Source organism: Onychostoma macrolepis, chromosome 09, assembly GCF_012432095.1.
Source record: "Onychostoma macrolepis isolate SWU-2019 chromosome 09, ASM1243209v1, whole genome shotgun sequence".
NCBI classification, from domain to species: domain Eukaryota; kingdom Metazoa; phylum Chordata; class Actinopteri; order Cypriniformes; family Cyprinidae; genus Onychostoma; species Onychostoma macrolepis.
Genome location: NC_081163.1, coordinates 34320702 through 34347360, shown reverse-complemented (window position 1 = coordinate 34347360; position 26659 = coordinate 34320702). Strand labels below are relative to the sequence as shown.

General features: G+C 35.4%; 1 protein-coding gene and 1 long non-coding RNA gene across 2 annotated transcripts; one reads left to right on the top strand and one right to left on the bottom strand.

Annotated features, from left to right (window-relative positions):
• Positions 1–1262: 1262 nt before the first annotated feature.
• Positions 1263–14134, bottom strand: tspearb (thrombospondin-type laminin G domain and EAR repeats b). Its single transcript, XM_058787475.1, has 13 exons — positions 14061–14134; positions 12487–13307; positions 9386–9606; positions 9028–9254; positions 8806–8894; positions 8538–8696; positions 6001–6132; positions 5671–5903; positions 4423–4612; positions 3673–3905; positions 3316–3494; positions 3137–3238; positions 1263–2027 (listed from the first exon to the last, which is right to left on the bottom strand). The coding sequence occupies exons 2-13, from the start codon at positions 12566–12568 to the stop codon at positions 1874–1876; spliced, it is 2001 nt and encodes a 666-aa protein (XP_058643458.1). The 5' UTR covers positions 12569–13307; positions 14061–14134; the 3' UTR covers positions 1263–1873.
• A 7844-nt stretch (positions 14135–21978) lies between these two features.
• Positions 21979–25999, top strand: LOC131547185 (uncharacterized). The gene is made up of 3 exons (XR_009272865.1): positions 21979–22099; positions 23066–23114; positions 23787–25999. It is a non-coding gene; the product is annotated as an uncharacterized LOC131547185 (long non-coding RNA).
• The last annotated feature ends 660 nt before the right edge of the window (positions 26000–26659 follow it).

Below are 26659 nucleotides of genomic sequence, written 5' to 3'. Positions count from 1 at the left end.
TAGAAACTAGCGTTTCCACTCCCCCTAGCGCGAGCAACGGCCGCAAGAGGGCGCCGAAAATACTACACAGATAAAAGCTTCTTGTCAAAGCCTGTACATAATTTATATATCTATAATAAACATATGTTTTACACAACCAGACCTTTATTCAATTAATTTTACATAGAGCAATGGTTAAAAAAAAACACCTCAGAACAAATCCCATCCGACTGGCATTAAACGCGGAGTGGCTGTTCCTTCTTCGAAAAGATTCTTTGCTACTCAGTAAGCAAGGATTTGATTGGTCGATATAAAATAGAGGATGTCTGTGCAAGACATCGATTGGACGGCGATGATAGTAATTTTTTTCCCACGTTCACTACACTAGAAATTATATGAATGGGTAACTGTATTTCCCGCGGTTTTCTTCACCTGACTTTGTTTGAAGTAGAGATATACTCGAATACTTATTTTTATACTTGGAAATTACCATTTTGCTGCCTTAGTAGGCTATGTTTTGTTTTATTACTTGCACATGTATATTTTAATTGATTCCTATTTAAAAAAAAAAAAAACAGATGTGAATAATCCTAACATAAAATCAAAAAGCATTTCCTTTTGTTATTATTATTCTACATACCATATTCGCATACACGTATTCTTTGTGCTTTTGTAGCTATAAATTATTACGTTTTAAATAAATTAAATTAAAGTATTTCGACACACAACTTCCCTGTTTAATACTGTAAAGCTGCTTTGACACAATCTTCACTGTAAATATATATATATATATATATAATATAAATAATGCTATATAAATATAAATATAAATAATGGTGACTTGACCAAAGTGGAAAATAATTGTAGAATATTCCGCGTTGCTACATTTGTATTGAGTTTCCAGTAGATGGCGCCTAAGATACAAAATCGCATTTTTGTATAATTAATTTTTACGAGCGACCATGTCCTTAACATTATGAATATTGTAGATTTGAACGTCTTCTAAAGAGTGACTTTTTATAATATCCAATAAGCACATGTAGAGTGAAAGTGTGATCTTCACCAAAAATGCATCATTGCATGTGTTTTGGCACAAAATAATTATTTTGACAATCAATTTCCTTTAAGCCTTTGTTCCCAAGACAGGATGAATATTGCCTGCATTTCATGACAAACCCAAAAGGTTAATAAACTTACTAAAATAAAAATGAAAATTGTTTAATGTAATCAGTATTGCAATAAAATACGGCACAGCCCACTGATAAATGACACATAGAATCAAAAACATTGTTTTACAACACAATCAAGCTCTAAAATAAGTCATAGTTATAATATAAAAAGAAAATAGTCTGTGCATTATTGAAATCCTCATAGTCATTTTTTATTATTATTTATCTATTATAAATAATGTCTTAATTATATTTATTGCATATACCTGAACACTTCGGTTTAAAAGCCTTCTAATAAAAAAAAAAAAAAATACAAAAAATGTAAATCATTAGCTTACAGACAGTACAGTACAGTTAAATACAGTGTCTTTGCTGGCTGATAAAACTATTTTTCCAGTCATCCATAAATTGTTAGCTGTCTTCATGTGCAGAGTAATGATGCATAACCACCGGAAATAATGATATTTTAATCAACAAAGCGTATTGATGATCTCTGTGCAAATAAGTGCAGGTATAAATCTTCTGAAATGTGTGTGCTGTTGTTGTTCAGGCGGTCAGTGGACTGTTTTGAATGTTGAAGGTATGTCATTAAGTGCATGTGTTAAAGTGTCATCATGTGATACATTGATTTAAGTTTCGGATAACATTTGCATTGAAGAACATCTAATTTAGCGGTTCACTTGTGTTCATGCTTTGAGTTGCTGTTGTCCATATGTCCAGTGCCACTAGATGGTCCTTAGTTTAAGGACTTTAGAGAGAGCAGCTCTGGCACTGGAGTAGATGAGGTAGGAGCCATCGGTTGTGTTAAAATATTCCCAATCTCTGCAGCCATTGGTGCTCAGTCTGTGCACAGGGATAAACCCCTCATAACCCTGCCACCTGCAAAACACCCATTTATAATGTTATTAAAACATTTGGCAAGAATGCATTGCATTGTGAGATTGTCAATTTACTCTTAAAGTTACAGTGTGTCATTTCAGAGCTACTAGCAGCATCACACAGAACTGCAGTCTGCTTGTCAGGTGCGGGACTAGAAAGAAAATTTAAAAAAATTTTTACCTACATTTCAGTTTTGTATTTGTGTGTGTGTGTGTGTATATATATATATATATATATATATATATATATATATATATATATATATATATATATATATATACACTACCGTTCAAAAGTTTGGGATCAGAACGATTTTTAATGTTTCTTATGCTCATCAAGGCTGCATTTATTTGATCAAAAATACAAGAAAAAATGTAATATTGTGAAATATTATTACGATGTAAAATAACATTATTCTATTTTAATATACATTAAAATCGAATTTATTCCTGTGATGCAAAGCTGAATTTTCAGCATCGTTACTCCAGTCTTCAGTGTCACATGATCTTCAGAAATCATTCTAATATGCTGATTTATTATCAGTGCTGGAAACTGTTGTGCTGCTTAATATTTTTCTGGAACCTGTGATACTTTTTTTCAGGATTATTTGATGAATAAAAAAGTTAAAAAGAAGAGCATTTATTTAAAATAGAAATATTTTCTAACAACATACACCACCGTTCAAAAGTTTGGGGTCAGTACATTTTTATTCTTTCTTTTTTTGAAAGAAATGAAAACTTTTATTCAGCAAGGATGTGTTAAACTGATAAGAAGTGATGGAAAAGGTTTATATTTTGAATAAATGCTGTTCTTTTTAACTTTTTATTCATCAAAGAATCCTGAAAAAAAGTATCGCAGTTTCCAAAAAAAATATCTGTTGCCAACATTGATAATTCTAATAATAAATCAGCATATTAGTACTATATTATTTTAATACTTCAAGTTAAACGTAAAAAATTGAAAATAATCAAGTTTCCTTGGTTACTAGCTGAATAAGTTTGATTTTTTAAAATATTCTATTTCAGTTAATGTTTATTTTATTTCAAGTAATACAATATTTTATGGTTTTAGATGACTACAATAGCCCTGGTGCAATACGAGAGCCGTACCTGTATATAACACTATTAAGAGAGTATGAGCTTCCATCATAGGAGTTGGCGACCACCAGGAACTTGTCATCTCCCACAGTAAAATACTCCCAGTCCAAAGCACTGAAAGACCCAGACAACAAAGTGTTGCATAAATACATGAAAGCTTTTTTTCTAACGAAGACCGGTTCACAATTTACCTGTTCGTTTCAATATCCTGAAACTTGATGAAGGTCTGAGATGTCACGCTGAGCTCATAGATGGTGGAGTTGATGGAGTACAGAATCTTGCCCTCCTCCGTGAGCATCTGGCTGTTCGCCACAGCCAAGAAGACTCTGTTTTCAATCTGGAACATCTCCCAGTCTATCGCCCCAAAGGTCTGGAAGATTTTTTTTTGGAAGAAATGACCTTTTACTCGGACAGGTGTACTTACTCAAGTGACTGTAAAGACATTTATAATGTAAATAATGTATACTGCATTATTACAGATCAAGGAACAGATCAAAGGTGCTTCTATTGCGATGATGATTGTGCTGAGAAAAGATCGTTTCACTCACTGTAATGAACTGATAAGGCTGAAACATCCCTCCCAGCCAGATATAGATAGTAGAATCAATGACTGTAGATCTTCCATTGAAAGTGTTAGCGACTGCAAGGAAGTAATATGGACCGATGGAGAAAAACTCCCAATCATAAGCACCAGTGGTGGGGATCGTCTGATTGACCTCAAAAAACTGAGTAGCTGGGTTCCACTTGTAGATTACACTGTCAATATTATGGTTTCTCTCCCCTGTGGACAAAAAAACGATATAAAGCTTAGTTTTTCAGAAATCTGCATGGATTGACATGGTTCAGCTTGGATGGGTTCCAGCGGATGCAGGTGTATAGATGGGGCCTGTATGGTTATGAAGTGCTATGAAAGGTGTCTTTTATGCCCGTGCTTCCGCTTTGATCAATGCCAGAGGTGCACGTAAGAACTTCACACGAACGGATGAGCACAGTGTGCTCTCGTAAGCGAATAGACATCAAGTGCAGAATCAAAGTGAACCACATAAACAAGGAGACCTTTTAGCCTTAAAAAGATTTCCTTGATGGTCTTTTTGTTCAGACTGTGTGCCTCAAAGACCATAGATTTGTTTGAGATTTGTATGGAATTCAAGTTTAATCTTCTTTTAGAAATCATATAAATGAACTTCCTCCTCTTATTGTTCAGCAGATAAAGCCTGTCGAGTTGTACGATTTAAAAGGACAACAACAACGCCACATGAGATGATTGACGTGCAGTGAGCTGTTCTGATAAACATTACCTTGCCTATGATTGGCCACGGCGAGGAAAGTTTCGTCTTGAATGTTGAAAGCCTCCCAGTCACGAGCGCTGTGCGTGTTCAGAGTCTGATAGCGAATAAATTTCAGCTTCCTTGAGCTCCACTTATAAATCACAGACTGCTCATGGTCCCCTGCATCCTTACTTCTGCAGTTAGCAACAACCAGGAACTTCTGTTACAGGGAAATGGTTGTGAGAAATCACGTCAGCAGTAAATGAGAGGGTACTGTGATGAAAAACAGAATTAAATTGTAATGAGTTTTGCACTTCATAATTTTAGGTGCTTTCTGCATCTTCAGAGGCTTTTAATTATCCCGGACAGATTTCAAAGCTGTGCTGATGGGAATATTTTAATGAATTGCACAGCTCTGAACTTTAGTTTAATGGTGCATTGATTTATCTTTTAATAACTGGTCACTGATGCAATTACAAAGGCTCCCCCCCCCCTCTATTTCACTTTAAATTGAACATGAATCATAATTTTATCTTAGACTTCCAAGAAGAAAAACATATGGCTAATTGCACTGCAGGTATTAACAGAGTCTGCTGTAATTATGCAGTGAGTTACGGTGAAGGGAAGCAGGAGGTGTCTGCTGTAAATTTTGGATACAGCATCAGACAAAATTAATTTCTGTTATTATGCACATGTGATTTACAACATTAAAACTTGAGAGCCAGGTTTCCACCCCCTCTCCCGCTGGAAAACCACATCAAAAACCACTCTAATGTGTAAAGAACAGCTGGGGATGAGCAAACAGACATTCTTTACGCCGCACAATCGTCTGATAGTGGCCTATAGCAGCTGTTCCGCTTGGCAGCTCCATCAGTATCACAGGTTTTCATTTACACAAGTTAGTTTCGGTCCTCAAATTTGATTGGCTTAGTAGCATTCCAAGAGTTCTGATGTATCAGTCCGGTTTTTATTGTTTGTATTACTTGTATTGCTTCAGATATACTGTTCTTTCTGCAGGTTACACAGATATGCCTGTAGGTGATGAAAAATGGCAAAAAGTCTTTAAAAGTGAATCACAGAGTCATTTACCAAATTGCTTCGTTCAAGCAAACTGAGGGTGAGTCATTGAATCATTCACCCAACCAACTTGTAATTCATCCTGAATGCCACTACTAGGCTGTGACTTATGTAAACAATATGTTTACTAAAATGTAAGCTACTCAGTGTTGACTGTTTGTTTATTGTATGAAAGCAATATCACATTCAGTCCACACACACCTTTTTGCCCACTGTGAAGTATTGCCATGCTTGTGCATCATAGGTGCTGATGTTCTGATATCGTTCAAACCTCCCATCTGTCCATTTGTAAATTCCTGATCCGAGGTTGGAATCACGGTTGGCGGTCGCCATGAAAAGTCCTACAGAAGTGATGTGGAAAACCTCGATGTCAAATGTCTCAGAGTTGGTAAATAAATCCTGGTGATCCTCCACGTAGTCCAGCTTCTCTTTCACTGCAGAGATGCAATGTGATAGTTAGATTCCATGTCAGTTATAAATAGAAGCTGCACTCATACAAATTGCAGTCGCAAATTACGGTTACAAAATCACCTTGCAGCATATTGAGCCACGTAATCCCATCGCAGAGAAACAGTCCTCTCTTCAGTGTGTTAAACCACAGCTGTCCCTCCTGGGAGCGTCCACAGGGAGGAATCACACCGGCAGTCACCCGAACCTCTGCCTCTGTGTCAAATAAACAGAGCTGTTCGTTTTCAGAAATTATGTCATCAATGTTGATGAACAGCATATTAACAGCTTCCACAGATGAACGGTCGGATGCTTAGTTTCACTATTTAGTGCAGTTTAATGTAGTTTCTAGAATAACTATCCTTACCCAAGAGAAGAAAATCTGAAAGGAAAACGTTAATGTTTTATAGTTCAGTATATATAGTAAACACAACAGTATTTAGAAATGTGTTGAGTAACTATTGACATTTGTAGCAATAGCCAACAATACATTGTATGGGTCAAAATGATTGATTTTTCTTTTATGCCAAAAATCATTAGTATATTAAGTAAAGATCATGTTCCATGAAGATATTTTGTAAATTTCCTACTGTAAATATATCAAAACTTAATTTTTTATTAATAATATGCATCGCTAAGAACTTCATTTGGACAACTTTAAAGGCGATTTTCTCAATATTTTTTTTTTTTTGCACCCTCAGATTCCAGATTTTCAAATAGTTGTATCTCAGCCAAATATTGTCCGATCCTAACAAACCATACATCAATGGAAAGCTTATTTATTCAGATTTCAGATGGTGTATAAATCTCAATTTCTAAAAATTGACCCTTATGACTGGTTTTGTGTTCCGGGGTCACATATAGTCTTTATGTACACAGTCGCCAAACTTCAGAGTTTTTAGAAACTTATGAAAACTTACAGTTTTTACAATCTCTGGGATTCATTCTCAAAACCTTGGTCACTTTTTTTTTTAACCCATCACATAGTGGGCACAACAGCAGATTATTTTCCACTGCTTTGCCACAAAATACATTTAAATGACTACAAATCACATGAATGTTTTTCTTACAAAAACACAACCACCACCACAAGCCAATACACACATTTTCATACTCCTTTCAAAACTGTTAAATTCTAATATGAACAAAACAGCTACATATCTACATTTATCAATATATTTTCCATTAAATACTACCAGAACAATTAGATGTATCTGAACACCTACTCAGGTGTTGGTTTTTTCAATTACATCAACTTATCATCAACTTGTGAATAATTTCATACAGTAATGTGAACATTTAAAGCAGTCAATTCTAACAGTAGAGAGTCATTCTTGTTTTACAGAAGAAAACATTGTGTAGTGCTACCTGTTGTGTTTTTATGAATGAAAATGTTTGTTTGTTGGGTGACAATATTTGCTAGTGATTTGAGACATGTATGAAGTGTTTTGAATGAACTGCTCTGCCAAAATGAGATCTGTGTGAAGAGTTCTTTTTAAAAATTGCTCAAGTATTGAGAAATGTGTCTCATGTAAGCCTGTATGAATGTAATCGCATTTGAAAATATCAAACAAATCTGCAATGATACCGGACCTACTGCATATTTCAGCCTAAGTCTGCCTACATTATATAAGGGGAAATAAAGCAAACATGGCCTCTCACTGCCCTGTGTCATGTCTCTCAACAGGCCCACAGTATAAAGCATAACAGCGAGCCCTGCACTACTGCACCCTGCTTTCAAACACCAGCACTTCTTCTGAGCCACAGAGAAACTCAAAGCACAAGACTGTCAGTCAATGTCAGCAGATCAGTAACAGGCCTGTGAGATAGAGTTACTCACATCCCCATACAATCACAGACCTGTGTTTACAGCTAAAACACACAGCATTCCTATAGGACGGACTCCTGCAGACTTAAAGATATCCTCAGTGGACATTACCTACACAGAAACCAATCTATAACACCTGCACCTTTTGAAGAGAAGCTTACATTTAGATTCTTACTGGTTTTACGGATTAAAAAAACAAAAAAACAATTTACTGAATAAAAACTTGCTAACACCTGCATGCAAATGCAAACGTGATAGTGTGTCTACATACTCCACATATGTGACCCTGGACCACAAAACCAGTCTTAAGTCGCTGGGGTATATTTGTAGCAATAGCCAAAAATACATTGAATGGGTCAAAATTATTGATTTTTTTTATGCCAAAAATCATTAGGATATTAAGTAAAGATCATGTTCCATGAAGATATTTTGTAAATTTACTACTGTAAATATATCAAAACGTCGTTTTTGATTAGTAATATGCATTGCTAAGAACTTCATTTGGACAACTTTAAAGGAGATTTTCTCAGTATTTAGATTTTTTTGCACCCTCAGATTCCAGATTTTCAAATAGTTGTATCTCAGCCAAATATTGTCCGATCCTAACAAACCATACATCAATGGAAAGATTATTTATTCAGCTTTCAGATGATGTATACATCTCAATTTCCAAAAATTTACACTTAAGACTGGTTTTGTGGTCCAGGGTCACATATGTGGAGTACTTTTAGTGATAACTGTGCATATTGACATGCAGCCTGTGATTCCAATGTTAATGTTTTAGTAGTCTCACCATAAGGGTGGAGGGGAAGGTCAGTGGATGATGGTTTGATTGGCAGGTGTAAGAGGGCCTGAGGAACTGAGAGAGCAGACAGCCGGGGCTCAGATGAGGGACAAATTTGTGAGGTAGCATCTGAACCAGGTAACAACACTAGCTGCCGAAGAGACCCTGCAACAACAACAACAAAAAAAACACATTGGAACGAATTGATACATTTAGATTTCAAGTGCATTGTGAATCTTAATAAAATTATAAAAGCTTTGAAAGGAGATTTGTACAGAAAATAGACCGTTCCATCTTCTTCTGCTAGCAATGAAGAATGTGGAACCAGTTGTATCAAGATCATCGGGGAAAGGCCTTTCAAGCACTCTGTTTGAGACAAAACAGAACATTTTATAAGTTTATGCAAAAAAAATGATATAGTTCAATACATAAATGTAAAAATGATCGCCCATATATCATTACAACCTGACATCTACAGTATTCCCAAAGAGAGTCTTACAGCTCTAGAGGTGTGCCACAGTCCACAGTGAGAATTGTGTAGCGTCCCGTCACTGCCAAGACCACAGTGTGCCAGCGGTTATCATCCAGCCCTACTGCCTTAAAAGTGATGCGTTTCCTGCTACTGTGACCCTTCTGTAGAAAGTGGAACTTGTTTTGGGACAGACGCAGGCCGAGGAGCGGCTCATCTGAATCTCCCTCCAACAGTGTGAAGATGTATTCACTCTTCTGCACATCAAAGAGTGAAGACTGATCACTATCAGATCGCTATTCAGAAATCTAGAGCATGTTCTGAGGAAAAGGTTCTTTGATGTTTTCAAACGTAAACTCAACAATATCTTTATCTTTTTTGTTCTCACCTCAGGAGCTATTTGTGGGATTTTCAGAGTGACAACGATGGAGAATTCGGCGGGAAAGAAGTTACAATTAATGAAGAGCCGAGAGGCAGGGAAGCTGAACAGCTGTGGAGATCCAGAAAACTGAAATCCACGAGCACCTCTGGACTGGACCATGCGTATCCCGTCCTGAGCCCTGCCGGACACAGGAAGCACCCGGGACAGGAGGTCCAATGGTAACAAATCTGTAAAAGAAACTCACATTCATTTATCATACATTTTGTATGTGTTATACTGTTTGCTTTATGGGATTATGTACATTCAGCGGCAATAAAATACCAACTAAATAAATAAATACACATGAAATATTGATTTAAACTGAAATTACCTAAAGTGTGAGACGAAAGAGACTGTAGAGTAATATATATATATATATATATATATATATATATATATATATATATATATATATGTGTGTGTGTGTGTGTGTGTGTGTGCTGCTTGAAAGTTTGGGAACCCCTTGCAGAGTAATTTTAACAAAATAAGAGAGATCATACAAAATGCATGTTATTTTTTATTTAGCACTGTCCTGAGTAAGATATTTTACATAAAAGATGTTTACATTTAGTCCACAAGACAAAAAAAAAAAAAGCTGAAATTACTAAAATAACCACATTCTAAAAGTTTGTGAGCACTGCATTGCATTGCATTAAGAGAATGAAATTAAGAGGTAAATTGTACTTAATTTGTCTTCCAGGAAACATGCAAGTATCTTCTGTTGCTTCTGAAGGGCAGTACTAAATGGAAAAAAATTATATTTCTACAAAATAAGAAAAATTTGGACATCTTCATCATGTTACTCTACTCACATTTTCACAGATTCTGCAAGGGGTTCACAAACTTTCAAGCAGCACCGTATTACATTGTTATTTCACTTTAATGCCAATGAAAATAACTTATTCATTGCGATTAAAGTGAAATTACTTAACGTTAACATAGGAGCTTGAGAAAAATGCTCACTTTAGAAGAAAATTTCAAACGACACTTTAGAAGCTTTTTCATCTGAACTCTATAAACGCTTTTCTTTTGAAATTTCTCATCAAAGAATCCTGACAAGAAATGTAGCGTGATTTCCACAAAAATATTAAGTGACACAAATGTTTTCAACATTGACAATAAGAAATGTTTCGTGAGATGCAAATGATTTCTGAAGGATCGTGTGACACTGAAGACTGGAGTAAATCTGCTGAAAATTCAGCTTTCTACATTTAAAATATATTCAAATAGTACTAATATTATTATTAATGATATAGCGATGATATATAATAATATTTGTTAAATTATAGTAATATTCCACAATATTTGTTTTACTGTATTTTAATAAAATAAATGTAGCCGTAAATGTACTTCTTTCAAAAATATTATAAATACCAAACCTTTGAACACTATGAACACTGTTTAATTGATTTACAAGATTCAGCATAATTATTTAAGGCAAATAAACAAAAGATTCAAAGGGCAAGCGCTCTTGTTTAGTTTTGATTCACTTCAGTAAATCAAAGAGGGAAATGGTTAGAGTGAAGAACACTTTATGGATCATATTTCAAAGACAGCAAAGCAAAAGGCATTTTGGAAAGCAAACAGTCCTTATCAAAATATCTCAGAGTTACGTATAGCGTACAGCTCAGTGATTTTAGTATGCTGGTACACTTCAGATGGGTCTGTATGCTGAATAAGACATCTCGAGCTGCTGACTCTTATACTGTAACTCATACTGGTTGAATATTCATTTAAATTCTGCAATACGCTCAACTTGAAGAAATTTAAGAATAAACAGGAACAGCATTTTTGATTACTAACAAACTCAACGAAGCGTGAAAACGAATGTTTTATTCTTTATTTTATTGTGTGTGGATAATGTGACCATAACAGTTTCTGCTTATCTTGTTAATATAGCTCTGCATCTGCTTGTTTGTGGATTATACCCAGAAGGAACACTAAATCTATTCCTGTTACATTATAAGCACCTTTATGGTTTTAATGTTATGATGAGATGACAAATGAGAGAGGCAGAAATGCCATAAACGTCTGGTTTAGTGTTCTATCACAGCATTTTGGATTCTCTCCAATATAATATAAAATATATCAGGTGTTCTGGCCATTTTGTGCTTGCTTCTGTCCTGGGACCATATCGTGTTTTTAAAAAGTTATAATAAAAGCAATGATACCGTGATGAATTGCGTAAAATGTCCTGTTTCCACACAGTGTCCAAGAAGTGAGGTTTGCTAAAGACATTCGTCCAGCTATCAGGGAATGTTCTGATCAATGTTTTAGTTCAACATTTATCTAACATTTTTTTAAACAAAACTACTGTTCAGAGAACATTCAAAAGTAACATTTCCATAATGTAATGGATAATGTAACATTAATGCATTAACAAGATTTTTTTTTTTTATCATTTCAGAGAATGTTCAGAAATAACATTTTCATAACTTAATGGGCATGCAAGCAAATGTTCTTAGCACATATATTTGTTAGCTCAGTCAAGCAACAGTTGCTACAAACAGTGAACAGATATACATAGTTTAGAAATGGCCCCTAATTGTCATTCTACGGTGCATGACGTCTTTCAAATGAAACAACTGTGCAACACCAGAGTGTTTTACATCAGCACCTGGCAACCACATCTAATCTGTGTCTTCTTTTACACCTGCATCCCACTGGGAAGCTAGATATTCAGAGTGGCTTATCCTGACCGAGTAAATAACCAGTAGACTGACAGTAGAGTACACCGTGACAGTTAGAACTGATTGGCATTTGTGTCTGAATTACAAGAGCTGTTTTTTTTTTCCCTCCCATGACCATCTGCCTTTATTTAGTTTTCCGAAATGGTTTACTGAACTTAAAGCCCATAATCCAATGGCAATTCAGTAGAAAATCTGCAATAATTACAAAGGATAACATGACTCAAATAGTGTCTTTAACAACAGGGACAAGTTGCGACTAAGACTAGACGTTTTCCAAATCAAATCTAATAATTCAAATCCTGATTATTCTTGCATGAAATGCTTCTAAATGTGTTTGTTTATAGTTGTATACATGTTAAATCAGCAAGTAGGTCTGACCTGTGCAAGGTCTCCATGGTCCAGACTGGCAGGTGATGATCCAGGAGAGGAGCACACAGGCCAGCAGCAGCAGCTCCGACATCAGGGTCTCCGCTCTCTCAGCTCCATTCACACACAAAGCGATTCTCAAAGCCCAGAGACCATCCTTACATCCAAACTGTGAGGATGAGAAGACGTCCAGGAAACAGCTGAGGAGTCACTCCTAATTAAACTGGCATCTTACTCACTCCTGGAGATGCCGCTGTCCTCTGAGGTCCTTTTTTTAGGTTGTATTTTAATAAGCATTACAATGAATGCATGATCAAATGATGTAGAATACACTGCCAATGCATTTTGCGTTATCCAAATCCAAACTTCTTTTGCTCAAGAGAGTCCATCAAAACAAGAACTTCGTCCTTGAACAGTGTCCGGCTGAGGTCTCTCTGCTTTGCTGTACATGTCAGTGTGCTATGAAGGGGAGTGTAAACTTCAGCTGTGAGTTACGAGCAGGGAGAGGTGTTTTACCCCGCAGACATTTAAATGAGAATAAGTCAGCTGTAGAAAGGAGGGGTCGACGTTAAAGAGAGGGAAAGGTGGGGCGAGTGAAACACACAGGAGAGAGAGAGAGAGAAAGCATGTCTTAAAGGTGTCGTGAGGAATTCCCCAGTGCTGTACATGTGTGTGTCAGGTTGCTCTTGTTCTAAACGGCATCGCTCGTTTCGATCGGTGTGATGAGCAGCATACCCTGAGGACCCCTTGTCAAGGAAATCTCCCTTCAGTCAATCGTTTCCTCACCTGCATCTCAACCCATGTCTTCAACAACACCCCATGTGGCTGGCTGGCTGGAGGGGAAACAAGCACTGGATAAACAAATGTTCACAAGGAAACACTGTTAACACTCTTCTAATTTGATAAACACATAATGCACAATGCTCGGTTCCGGTCCTCGGATGTGATTGACCAATTAGGGGTCCAAAACGCTGATATACAGTCTAATATACAGCACTGGGACTTCAATGTTTGTATATCACAATACTAGACCACGATATGTGAGTGAATGTGGAGTTGTGTAATTTTGCCTGAAGCGTAAAGCAGATATTTAGAAAGTCAGAGAAAAAAAAAAACAGTAAAATAAATATACTGTATTGTAACACTGTTACAATTTTAAAAATGTCAGTAAATTTCACTGAAGAATTTCATATAATTATTATTTATTATAATTATAATTTAATAAATGAAGTTAGAATATCGCAGTAACTGCATTGAAACACTATATTTTTTCATTTATTTGGTATTAATTCTCTTGTCAAGAAAAAAAAAAAAACTAATGTGGGACGTTTATTTAATGTGTTAAATTCTTTTTGTTTTTAAAATATACTCATCAGCTGATGAATCAAAGTCTTAATTACTAAAATAATGTTCACTATGCAAAAATCCAATGGAGGTCAATGGGGACCAGCAACAGTTTGGTTACACACATTCTTCAAAATATCTTCTTTTGTGTTCAGTTGAAAATTCAGTGTGTGCCTCGGTTTGCTCTACATTTTATGACATTTTTACATCAAAGCACTAAGGACACTCTCTGTCCTTTTCACCTGTGCCATATTTTGTCTTCAATTTTCTTCCTCAAAGCTGCTCAAGCTTATCTGGATATCTGTCATGGATTCTGAAGGTGTGAAAAAGACATAGGTTGCACTTAAAGGAAACAAGAGAAAAGTCTGGTTAAAATAATAAACAATTACACAAAAATATGAAGAAAAAAAATACATTACAGTAAAACTAATGCAAGATATTGCACTCAAACAGTAAACCAGTCATCCATGTTGTTGTGTTAGAGATTGACTTGATAGAAAATGTTCAAAGGAGAATAAAACAGAAAGCACTACACAAGAGAAAATGATCTTTCAGGGTCAACATTAATCTGTTCTCTTTGTTGATGCTGGCTGCAAAACTCCTCACAGGTTTTGTGCAGCGATGCCAAAGATAATCTGTGTGTAATACAGCACCCTGCCATGTAAACATACGTCAAATAGAGTTAAGTTACAGCAGTTAACCCCTAAATAATTCCTGACAGGAAACTAAAAACATAAGCGATTATAAAAATTTTAAAAGCAGCAGAAACTCATGGAAGTAGCAGCTCTTGCATTTCTGTTTTTGTTTCATTATCAGTGTGAGGAAGAATCTCGGCGTGTTTGGGCAGGTGAATAACCGATCAGTGCATGTGAGAAATGACAGCTACTGTTTGCATGTGAACATCTTCTGTCCTCTGGAGTGGAACACCTAAATACAAACACTATTGTATTCTTATTTTACAAGTTGGACAGAAAAAAAAAAAAAAAAAATAAAATAAAAAATAAAAAAAATAAAAAATAAAAAAAATAAAATAAAATAAAATAAAATAAAATAAAATAAAATAAAATAAAATAAAATAAAATAAAATAAAATAAAATAAAATAAAATAAAATAAAATAAAATAAAATAAAATAAAATAAAATAGCTGCCTGAAAAAAAAACAACAACATCCAAACTTCAAGAACACTCCTAACATTTCTATCATTTATTTTATTTAAATAGTGACAAAAACTATTAAAAGCAAACAGTGCATTTATCGTTCAGCCCGAGGGCTGTGTGAGGTCAGCTGGCTGTGATATTTCACTCTAATGCATTGTAAAGGGGCCGCTAATAGTTGGGCGGCTACTTTGACACTCGCAGTAAGCCTGTAATCAGGAAGGGAAGCAACCCCAGTCATTACTGAGGGACAGGCTCTCTGCCTCAACCAGTACATCTCACCTACTCATTAACCCTCCAACTGACCACCTGACCTCAGAAGACAGGCAAATACCCGAGCCTGACCCCATGACTGCATCATGATCTCATACTCTTATTAGGTAGGTATATGAGACACAGCGGATCTAATGACTTGAGAGAAACATTTGCATTACATTTCTATTGATTGTCTTTCTTTGAAGCCTCACACTATAACCTTACAAAAATTATGTGGTGTTTTTAAGACAGATAGATGAAAAGGTTATATATATATAAAACACTACATAGAATTAAAACATTTTTTGTGCTTTTTTAATGTAATGTCGGCTTTTTCTACATTTGATAGCTCAATCAACCTTTGAAACAGAGAGTTTGTCTGACAAATGGAAGCTGCAGTGGACATTAAACTTTACAAAAGTTTGGACACTTCAAGTATAACTCTTTGTCTTTTTTTTAAAAGACTAAAATAACATTTATGTTTTGGCACAAGTTGTGTCCTCTATCAGATGTATTCCCATGTAGTATCCAGTGTACAGACGGAGGGGGATGTATCAGATATGCAACATCTCTGTCAGTGGCTTCATTGTGTGATCAGTTCTTTTGTATTCTGAGCTTAAAGTGTCATCTGATCCAAAGAGCCACGAACAATCAAAAACTATCAGCACTATGGCCCAAAGCATGAGAGAGATAAAGGTGGGTAACTAAGAATCACTCTTTAAAAAGTTTCAAATGGGGTTTTACAGAACCTTTATAAGTTCCACAAAGAATGTCTCTGGTTCTTTTGTAAACCTTCTATATACAGGTGCTTTAAACAACCCAGAAACTACACTGACCTGAAGAACCTATTCAGCACAGTTTTAACATAAGAGCAGGCTTTGCCATTTTACTTTGAATGTGTTCTAGTTCAAACACTTCCCCAGCTAAAATGTATTTATTTATTATTTTAACATAAATTGATGAGCCAAAATATTAAAAGTCATGGAAGAATATTTACTGAGCAATACACAATTGTATCTAACTTTTGAAGTTTTATTTCTAATGTTTGCATGCCTGTAACTCCAGAAGTATTTAAGATGTCTTGGTATCATTTAAATTTTAGTTTTTTAATAAACATTTATTTTGGTATCTTCATTTTTAAAGGCCTATATGGTTCAGATATTGGGATCTCAATGTGGCTCCATGAGTAACTTGTACACATTTTAAGTGGTCAGTTCATCCATTGCTTTCTTCTTCATTTATGTGTTTAGTCGGGAACCTTTGTTTGCGTTGACAAGGAATGGAAATTCTAGAATTATACTGTTTTAAAAAGCTGATGTACAATATTGGTTCTCATGTGTCTTTTAACCAAACTCAATATGCCAATTTTGAATATGCACAAGCGTGAATGAGATCTGAGAGCTACAGGGGGAAATAGGATTTTCATTTTGGGGTATTACCCATTTTTGGGCAACTATTCCTTTTGTTACACACATTAAGACTGAAATGCAGTGGTATTAACTTCAAGAGATTTACTATAAACATGATTCCCTGAAACTGAAATGTCGACTCGTACTTATTGAGACACAAGTCAAAGATCAAAAGACCCCATCCTACGTCAGGACAAATCAAAGCCTCCACGTATTCACAGCATGGACTGCAGCTATGCCACAGATGCTATCTGCCGCCCCAGTGCCCAAACTCTGCCAGCCTGCCTGATCTAGAGGCTGAGACACAGACTGATAACCATCTGATAACTCCTCCAGCTCTCTGTGTCAGAGCCAGCAGGGCAGATAATGCGCTCCTACACACAGGAAACACTTTATCAGGCTCAATGTTTCCCTGATCCCACGGCTCTTCACATCTCAAGGGCCCTCAGCACATGGTGAACAGCCAAAGAGTTACAGTAGCAGATAACCACCGGCAGCTCTGTGATGCTCTATCAAAGCCTGAGATGTTTTGGGCAGAATATGAGGAGCATGGGGGAAACGATTGGCTGATATAATCACCGTGATGATAAATATGTGTAATGACATGTTGCATAATTCTGAATGAGGCCTGAGAGTACGTGGACACAGAAGAGACGTTTTGTCCAAGCAGACAAGGTGAATCATTTTTGTGAATCGAACGAATCAGCTCACGGAATTCCAAACACTACACTAAATAGCACTAAAAGTGGTTCATTGGCCCGTAATCATATGAACCACTTTAAGTGCTATATAGCACATATCTTTAAAAGGTGAATGGGAATTTAGTACGCAAGCAAAAACAGTTTTGAATCACTTTTAAGCTTTTCTGAGGTCATGTGGAGGGGCCCTGGAATATTTCCAGAGGCTGTTATCTTCAGGAAATACACTGTATTTTAATATCGTTTTTAATTCTTTCCCCAGCTAAACTAAAAGACTAAGAGAGTTAAAGAACCATACTGGGTTTAACAGGTTCTTTATTATGGTAATGGTCCCAGGTGAAAAACAAGTACACTTCCATAATGTACTTAAAGTGCTCTATTTTCGTGCACTAATTTTCACTAAAAATTATTCTTTATTACTTCAGATAAACTTAAGATCATCTAAGTGTACTTAACTGTGCTATTTTGAGACACCATGAATATGAACTAAAATGCACTTTTAACATACTATCTCTGTATTTAAAAAATGTATTTAGTCACCACTTGTAGCACACTTGAACCCATCTTTGTACTACAAGTGGTATCTAAATACATTTTTTTAAATGCAAAGATAGTATGTTAAAAGCGCATTTTAGTTCATATTCATGGTGTCTCAAAATAGCACAGTTAAGTACACTTAGATGATCTTAAGTTTATCTTAAGAAGTAATAAAGAATAATTTTTAGTGTATTAAGTACAAAATTAGTGCACGAAAATAGAGCACTTTAAGTACATTATGGAAGTGTACTTGTTTTTCACCTGGGGTGCTATATTACACCTCAAAAACCCTAAAGAACCGCTGAAGGATTGTGCATCTTGATAAATATATAAATAATTATTTTAAATATATATATATATATATATATATATATATATATATATATATATAATACCATATACATGAAGTTGAAGTTGGGTTGGTTACATGAAAAAAAAATAATAATAAAATTCCCTAATGTGAGGCCAGTGAAAACTGAATATTTAACATAGGCTACCATTTCAAAGTTTAAGGCCAGTAATTTATTTTAAAGAAATCAGTTGTTGTTTTTTCAGCAAGGATACATTAAATTGTTTAAAAGTGGCAGTAAAGACATTTATAATGTGACCAAAAAGTCTATTTCAAATAAATGCTGTTCTTTTGAACTTTCTGTTCATCAAAGAATCTTGAGAAAATTATGACGTTTCCACAAAATATAAGCACAACTGTTTCAACAATTATAATAGTGAAAATATTAAAATGATTTTTGAGGTATCCTGTTTCCACACAAGATTCAAAATCGTACTGAGACCAAACTTTTGAATATCAATGTAATGTCATAATAAAATATTATAGTTAGCCTACATGATGTTACAATAAATACCATTTTGTTGTTTTGTGATTTACTTAAACAGCCCCAAATATTGCACACAACTGTCATAATTGTAATTCATTATATATTTCTTTAATCAAAGATCTCATAGAATCTTTTAATGACTGCACTTTTAAATCAATAAATCATATAAAAATAAGTGTGAATAGTTTATTCTATTAAAAGAAATTTCCACTGAAGCATTTCTTTGGATCAGTAATGCCTCACCGTTTTTACCAGAAAATGCATTAAAAACAAACATTCAAAACAGAATTGGTTTTAAATTCAATAGAAATGTTATTCAAGTTAGTCTCAGTCTCACACAAAGCTCCCCCACCCACATACACTGCTGTTTTTTCACACTTGTCTTAAATGGCTTGCTGAATGCATGACACAATAGCTGAAATAAGGTCAGCGTGTTTATGTCTGTGTCCAGACTGATGGTTGTTGTCTAGCTGACACGTGAGAGACATCAGAGCGGCGGGAGCCTTTAATCAGCCCAGCAACCGCTCATCAGCTCACACAGAACAGCATTCCCCATGTGAGATCAGACCTTACTCTCCAATTTACCACAGCAGCACTCTAGGGACAAACCTTTCAGAGACCGAAACACACACGGACAGTGACAGCCCTGTAATCATATCCATCTATGAGTCAATTATGTGTAAATAGTGAAAAGTATAAGCAACGCACTTGGACTTTTGAGTGTGTGAATCCAGCACAATAATTCTGTTTACGCTAACTGATGCTTTCCACAAGACCAGCATGTATCATTAAAGTTTTAATCTTTATAAATGTAACAAACACCTGCACATATCAAATAACACCATCATTCAGATGAAGGGATAAAGAATGCCGTGGCATTTTCCAACATGCTCTTCAGCGCTTTAATGTGAGTCAATATCCTATTAGGCCTTGATGTGGGCTGTAAGAGGTTTGCAGCCCTTCACCTGCTGCCATTGAAGACATCTTTTATCTAATGCAGTTCATCACGTGCACCGCTGTAAGAAAAAAAAGTTGAGAAAACTTAAAAGTTTAAGGCAACCAGCTTCAGCAGATTTTTGAGTTTTCTCAACTTTTTGTTGTATAAACTTAAATCAACAAGTTGAGAAAACTCAAAAATCTGCTGCTGCTGCTTATAATGCTGTAAAAAAATCTAAAGTTGAGAAAACTTTAGGTTTAAGGCAACCAGCTTCAGCAGATTTTTGAGTTTTCTCAGCTCGTTGTTTTAAGTTTATACAACAAAAAGTTGAGAAAACTCAAAAATCTGCTGAAGCTGGTTGCCTTAAACCTAAAGTTTTCTCAACTTTTTTTTTTTTTTACAGTTTGGCCTTTGTCAGAATCCTCCAAACAGCATGAAAACTGAAAGACCACAGGCCAAGGATGAGAATATGTGAATAGATCTGAACTGTGATCTCAAATCTAAGGAAATAGAGACAATAGCGACTGACCTTTAAGGTGCAAAGATGGAAAAAAGCTGTGAAAAGGTTGTTAATTAGCATATGGCTCCATGAAGAACCTTTAACATCCATAGAATCTGTACATACCAGGTTTTTTATAGTTTCTTCAAATGATCAAATTGTTCTTCACACCAAAAAAAAAAGTTCTTTGACATCACTGTGAAAACCCGCTTTTGGAACCTTTATTTTTATGAGTGTTAATGCAAAATAAAAACACAGAGGTCTCAAAAAGGGGTTTTCTGGTTCCCCAAAGAACCTTCCAGTGAACAGTTCTTAAAATAACTTTTTTCTTATAGTGTCAAGAGCATGTTAATAATCTACAGAACCTTTTTGCCATTATAAAGAACCTTTTGTGCAACGAAAATAGTTGATGGATGTTAAACAGTGTTGGGAAGGTTACTTTGGAAATGTAATAGGTTACAGATTACAATGATCTTCATGGAACCATTGATGCCAATAGAGAACTTTTATTTTTAAAAGTGTATGACACTAAAAAGCCAAAACAAATTGGAATATCAGGAGGATTTTACTGTCATTTTGCTAAAACGGACCAGAAATAAAACTGACTTTGTATACTTTCTTTTATCCAAAATAGGAGTCATTTTATCCATCACCCGTCATGTTGCGGATCAACAGTGGGATTGAGAAACAATCATGTAGGCAAAATATGTCAACATGGGATTGTGGCAAGACAATGAAGTCGAACATGTTTGTGTAGGGAGTATTACGAAAAATCTTTGCTGTACAATGTTTACGAAATCTTTCAATAAAAGAGATGCATGATGTTTCCAAACCACGACATTCCCACTGAATCTTTGGGATGGTAAATGTCCCTTTGTACCCTCATTGACTCTTCACATGTATGGGCAGGTCAGGAGGTAATTCATCCGCCTTTAGAGGGGATTACTGAGTGCTTCAAGTTAAACGCTTGAGATAAACACACTTCTCTGCTGCTCCTCTCTGATCTCTCTGTTGCAAAATGTGTTACAGAGTACGAGGGAGGTATTTTCCAGCATACTGTGAACTCACTCATTAGCACAGTGGGACTTCTCTGCTTGAATCCCTGCACAGGCTGAATGTAAACACATTGAGACCAATAAACAGCTTTGATATTAAAGTGCCATCCAAGAACACAAGTGCAAATTGAAATGTAAATACTGCTCTTTTTTTTCTGGCTCACAGCTGAACGATGTAAATTGTGTGGGGATTACATTGTTATTAATTAGCTGAATTATAAAATCAGGCTATGCAAATCTTTCTATTGTTCTTCACAAAGCATGCTAATGCAAATAATCCTTCCTATCTCATTACCTTTAATAATGTTATCAATTTTCCTCATTTCAGGTATATTGATACCAAATTCATATCTGATATGAAACACTCAGGTATGAAAATGAATCTGTAACTCAAACATATATGTAAAAAAAATAATTCAGAGGCTTTGTAAATATCACAAAAATAAAAACTTGTATTAACTTAATAAAATCTCTGAATATCATTTAAGAGATTATTTGAGTTGGGCTTACCAAAATTAACAAGTAAAAATCCCACAGTTTATTTTTTCTCACTTGTTCTACTTAAGTATGTTTTAATAAAAATTATTAACTAACAAATTATGTCCTTCATGTTTTTGGTACATTTCAATGAAAATATTTGAGAAGGTTGCAATAAAACTTGTCAGTTTTAAGAGCAGAAATTACTGCTTATTTTCAATCAATTTTTTTTATTTATTATTTTTTTTTGCATCGACTTACAAAATTGAGTAAGTTTCGCGGTTATTGTGATCACGTGAACACAACGACGGGAAATCTGTTTACTGGTCACAAGAAAGAAAACTGGAAGAAGAAGAAGAAGAAGAAGAAGAAGAAGAAAGAAAACTGAGGCTAAAACCACCGGAAGATTCCATTAAAATACTGGTAACGTTAAATTGTCAAAAGTTAATGAAATATTGGCTTTGTTTTCGGGTAACGTTAATGTTACACAAAACGTTCGGTGTAATTTTTTGAATGCTATTTTAACTTTTTGAAAGGGGCAAGCATTTCTAGAATCACTGTGACTTTGTTGTTGTTGTTTTTTTTTTTCAAACCACCAAATATTCTGCTAAAAATACGGCTAATACAACTTGAAATGTATGTAAAATGAGTTAATTTTCCCCGTTTTAACTCATAACGTGCCTGTGTATGTGTATGAGGGGGAGGGGCCGTATTACTATTAACCACCGAGCCGGTTTCGTCATTGTTATTTACTTCGGTGATGAGCATAATAAGTGTGAGTAATTGCAGAAAACAACGACTAAACCAGTCTATCCGTAGTCTAGCAAGACTGGTATAATGTGACAAATCCCGTCAGTGGCCCGTTAAAAAAAACAATATTTACAGTCTCTCTAGGTGAGTTCACTCCATGACGGAATAGCCGAAACTACAATATAACTGTGTAAAAAGCTACCACCTCTTTGTATAACCCGTAATTACGACTGTAAACTCGGTGCAAAGTTTTCCGAGAGCCCCCACTGGCCTCATTTGTACCAAAGCACCGCTGAAACGACCTTCGGAATCGCTCTTAAGCCGAGGGCCGAGTTTCTTTTTCACCTTTACCAAAATCAACCATGGTTTTACTGTAGTAAAGTGTAGTAACCGTGTTTTGATTACCATTTGTATAGGACAGTTTTACTACAAATACCATGGTTAAGATATGGTTAATGTATTAATGTTTGATACCATGGTTAATTTGTGTTTACCACAGTAACCATGTTGTTGTTCTTGTTGTTTTGTAGTAACACTGGCTAATTTTCGTAAGGGCAGTCAACCTCTACCTTACTGTTATTCATTTGAAGTGTAAAGTTATGAATCTCATGGCAAATCTGTTGAACATTTGTTTTACAGCATTGACGTCATCGTCCAAAAACTTCAGAAGAATAACAAAAGGCAGGAGGTAAGTGCAGTTTACTATAATGTTTCAGTATAATTATATTTATAAATGTAGAAACACAGGTCACAAAACATGACATGACTGACAACAGTTCATCTAGTAACATTTATGAAATGTTTAAATAAAACTTTAATAAAGTTTCATAAAATGGTAAACCTCACATTTCAGCCTTTAAATAAAGAAAAGGATTAGGTCAAAATAATAATTGATTAATAAATTATTATATGTATTTTATATGCTCCATAAATAATTCTAGATACCTTATCCGAATTGTTTAAATGTGTAGAATCCACATAAGCTTGTTTTTCATCAACCGGTCAAAATTTATAGCAGGGCATAGCCTATGTTTTTATCTACTCTCAAAGAGACAAGAACTGGGAACTTGCATTGCATGAATTATGGATAATATAGTTTCCAACAGTACTGTTCAATAAGAATATTGCTGTAAATTGTTACAATGTCTCCCACATGACCATTCTGACGGGGCTTGTGTTTATAACAAGCTTGGGGGGTAAACTTGATGTTTGAGATTTAACTTTTTAGTCATGATTTGTAGCACCTTGAAGATGGTCTGCTTCTCCAGGTGATATGAACCATATTATCTGTGTCCTTATCTTGTAACATACAGGCTGAATATTAGCTCTAACCTGTTATTCTTTATATTTGTGTCTCCAGGATGTTGCTGATCCACCTATTTGTGTTCAAGAGGAATTAGCTGTCTTCAACAAACTCGGTGATCTTAGCAGAGCCTGCTGCTATCTTGTGGGATTGACATATGCCTTGGACCTGCGATACCCCAAGAACTTTAAAGGGTTAGTTTACCCAAAAATGAAAATTAGCCCATGATTTACTCCCCCTCAAGGCATCCTAGGTGTATATGACTTTCTTCTTTCAGACGAATCCAATCGGAGTTATATTAAAAATTGTCCAGGGCTGCGTTTCCCAAAAGCATTGTAAGCCTAAGAAGTTCTTAAAAACGATCGTAAGACTGATCTTAATATTACGGTCTGTTTCCCAAACGCATCGTAACTTAAGTAGCACTTGAAAATCATCGTAGATTTACGAGTGCTCTGTAATCGTAAAGCACTAAGTGCATCTTAAAGTCGGCATGAAATCAAAATTGAAAATTCATATTTTTTAATGGAATACTGTAGTGTTTATTATAAATAATTTATCCATGCACTTCATTATTTTTTTTAAATTCACGTGCCTTTGTAATCTTTAATAAAAAATGTTAACCTCCCCCCCCTCAAAACGACTCATCTTCTCTTCCGGTCACGAGTGATGGCGCAAGGGCGGAGCTAGTGACGTAAGGGGTAAGCGTTGGAATAAACGACAGGGGAAAAGCTGAAGCTGATGCTTCACTTTATAGAAATAAATGCATTGACCAGTGCTGACGTGAGCAATGGGGTAGTACACTACCCTTAAAAATTTTAAGGCTATTAGGATATTACCACAACATTACTCTTAGGACATCGCAAATTAATTTTTTAATGAATATGACTTAACCTGATGGAGGACGCGCTCAGTCATTCAGGCAGTCTCTCTCTCTCTCTCTCTTGCGCACGTGCTGTTAGGCATGTTTTGTGCCGTTGATCGTCCTCGTCGCCGTTACCTTCACTAAATAAAAAAATTCTTCATGCTAGGGTGTCGGCGGTGAACCTAGGGAGAGAAATCCCCCCACAACTAACTGCAAACTGGCATTCAGATCTTCCTCCGTTTTGTTAGCAACGCTTCAACTTCCAATGATCCAATCAATTTCGAAGGACGAAATCAAGTCCCGCCTCTTATTTCAGATGCAGTTTCACTCAGATAGACGTCACAGTAGAGAAAAAACGACAATCGCTACTTCTGTTTCATGCTGACTTTAAGAAGACTAATGAGTAAAGAGTAATGAGGTCTCCTGCAGGACAATCGGCAGATTACACCTTTAAATTTATTCAAGTGCAATGTGATTGTAATATAAGGTTTTGATTGTACTTTATTGTACACTTTATTACTCTTAAAAAAAAAAAAAAAAAAATGAAATAAAAAGGGCAGAAAAATATAAATAAACATCTAAATTAAATGACTGAACAAAAAATGAATAACATAAATAATGTAGGAAATATGCTTCAAAGACTGGGAAAAATATGGATAAACTCAAAAACAATCTGTCAATGACAAAACCAGCCATGTATTGAACCTGGAAATAACGTCTCTACAGATATTATATATAATATGTTATTGTATATTAATATTATACTTATAACTATTATATTATATCTGAGCTGTCTGGAACTCAGCAATAGGTTTACATTTCATTAAACGAGCATGTACTACACAATTGACATTTCAGCACTTGACAAACGGATAGCGACTTCTAAGTAGCTTTTAAAGCAGGGCTACGTGCGATTGTGTTAAGTGCATTTTTGGGAAACGCACGTGAAACAATAACGAACAGATCAGTCGTTACCGGGAAACCCGGCCCTGGCTCTTCCAAACTTTATAATGGCATTGGGCGGGTGATAGTGTTCAACTGTCCAAAAGAAGTCCAAATAAAGTGCATTCATCCATAATTAAAAGTGCCTCACGCGGCTCCCGGGGGGTGAATAAAGGCCTCCTGTAACAAATTGATGCGTTTTTGTAAGGAACAAAAATCCGTATTTCAGGGCTCTACAGTGCGACCATTTACCATTTGAAGTACTGCGTGCGACTATCAAAAAATCAGCATATATGTGTTTGCGCTCAGGGAACTTCAAAGATTTCTACTTTCGTGTTTTTGCAGCATTGAGTAATGTATCGCAGACATATGTTGATTCCTTGAATGTAGTGTTAATCAGAATCCACTCACTGCTCAAAATACTGGAGCTGTTCATTGCTGAGTTATGCCATTATAGAGCAGGACAATTTTTAATATAACTCCGATTGGATTCGTCTAAAAGAAGAAATTCATATACACCTAGGATGCCTTGAGGGGGAGTAAATCGAGTAAATTAGATGAAATCTGAGATCTCTCTGACCCTCCATAGACAGCAAGGGAACTGAAAAGTTCAAGGCCCAGAAACGCAGTAAGGACATTGATAAAATGGTCCATATGACAACAGTGTTTCAATTGTATTTGTTGAATAAAGTTATTTTAGTTCTCTTTGCACACAAGTATTCTCGTAGCTTCATAAAATTAAGGTTGAACTGCTGATGTCACATGGACCATTTTAACGATACCCTTGCAACATTTCTGAGCCTTGATCATGTTAGGACCCTTGCTGTCCATGAAGGATCAGAAAGCTCTCGGATTTTATCAAAAATATCTTACGGGTTTGGAATGAAATGAGTGAGGAATTAATGACAGAATTCTCATTTTTGGGTGAACTAACCCTTTAATTATGTTTTTTTTTTTCCATTGGTCTTATTTGACAAGTAAAGGTTAATGTCTAAAATTTTAAATGCTACTTTTGATTAATTTTGTATGTTTGTAAGTATCCACAGTTCAGTGGCTAAAATTTATTTCAACAAGTTGTCATTTGCAAAGTATGGTTGAATTGGAGTTATGGTCAAATCTGACAAAT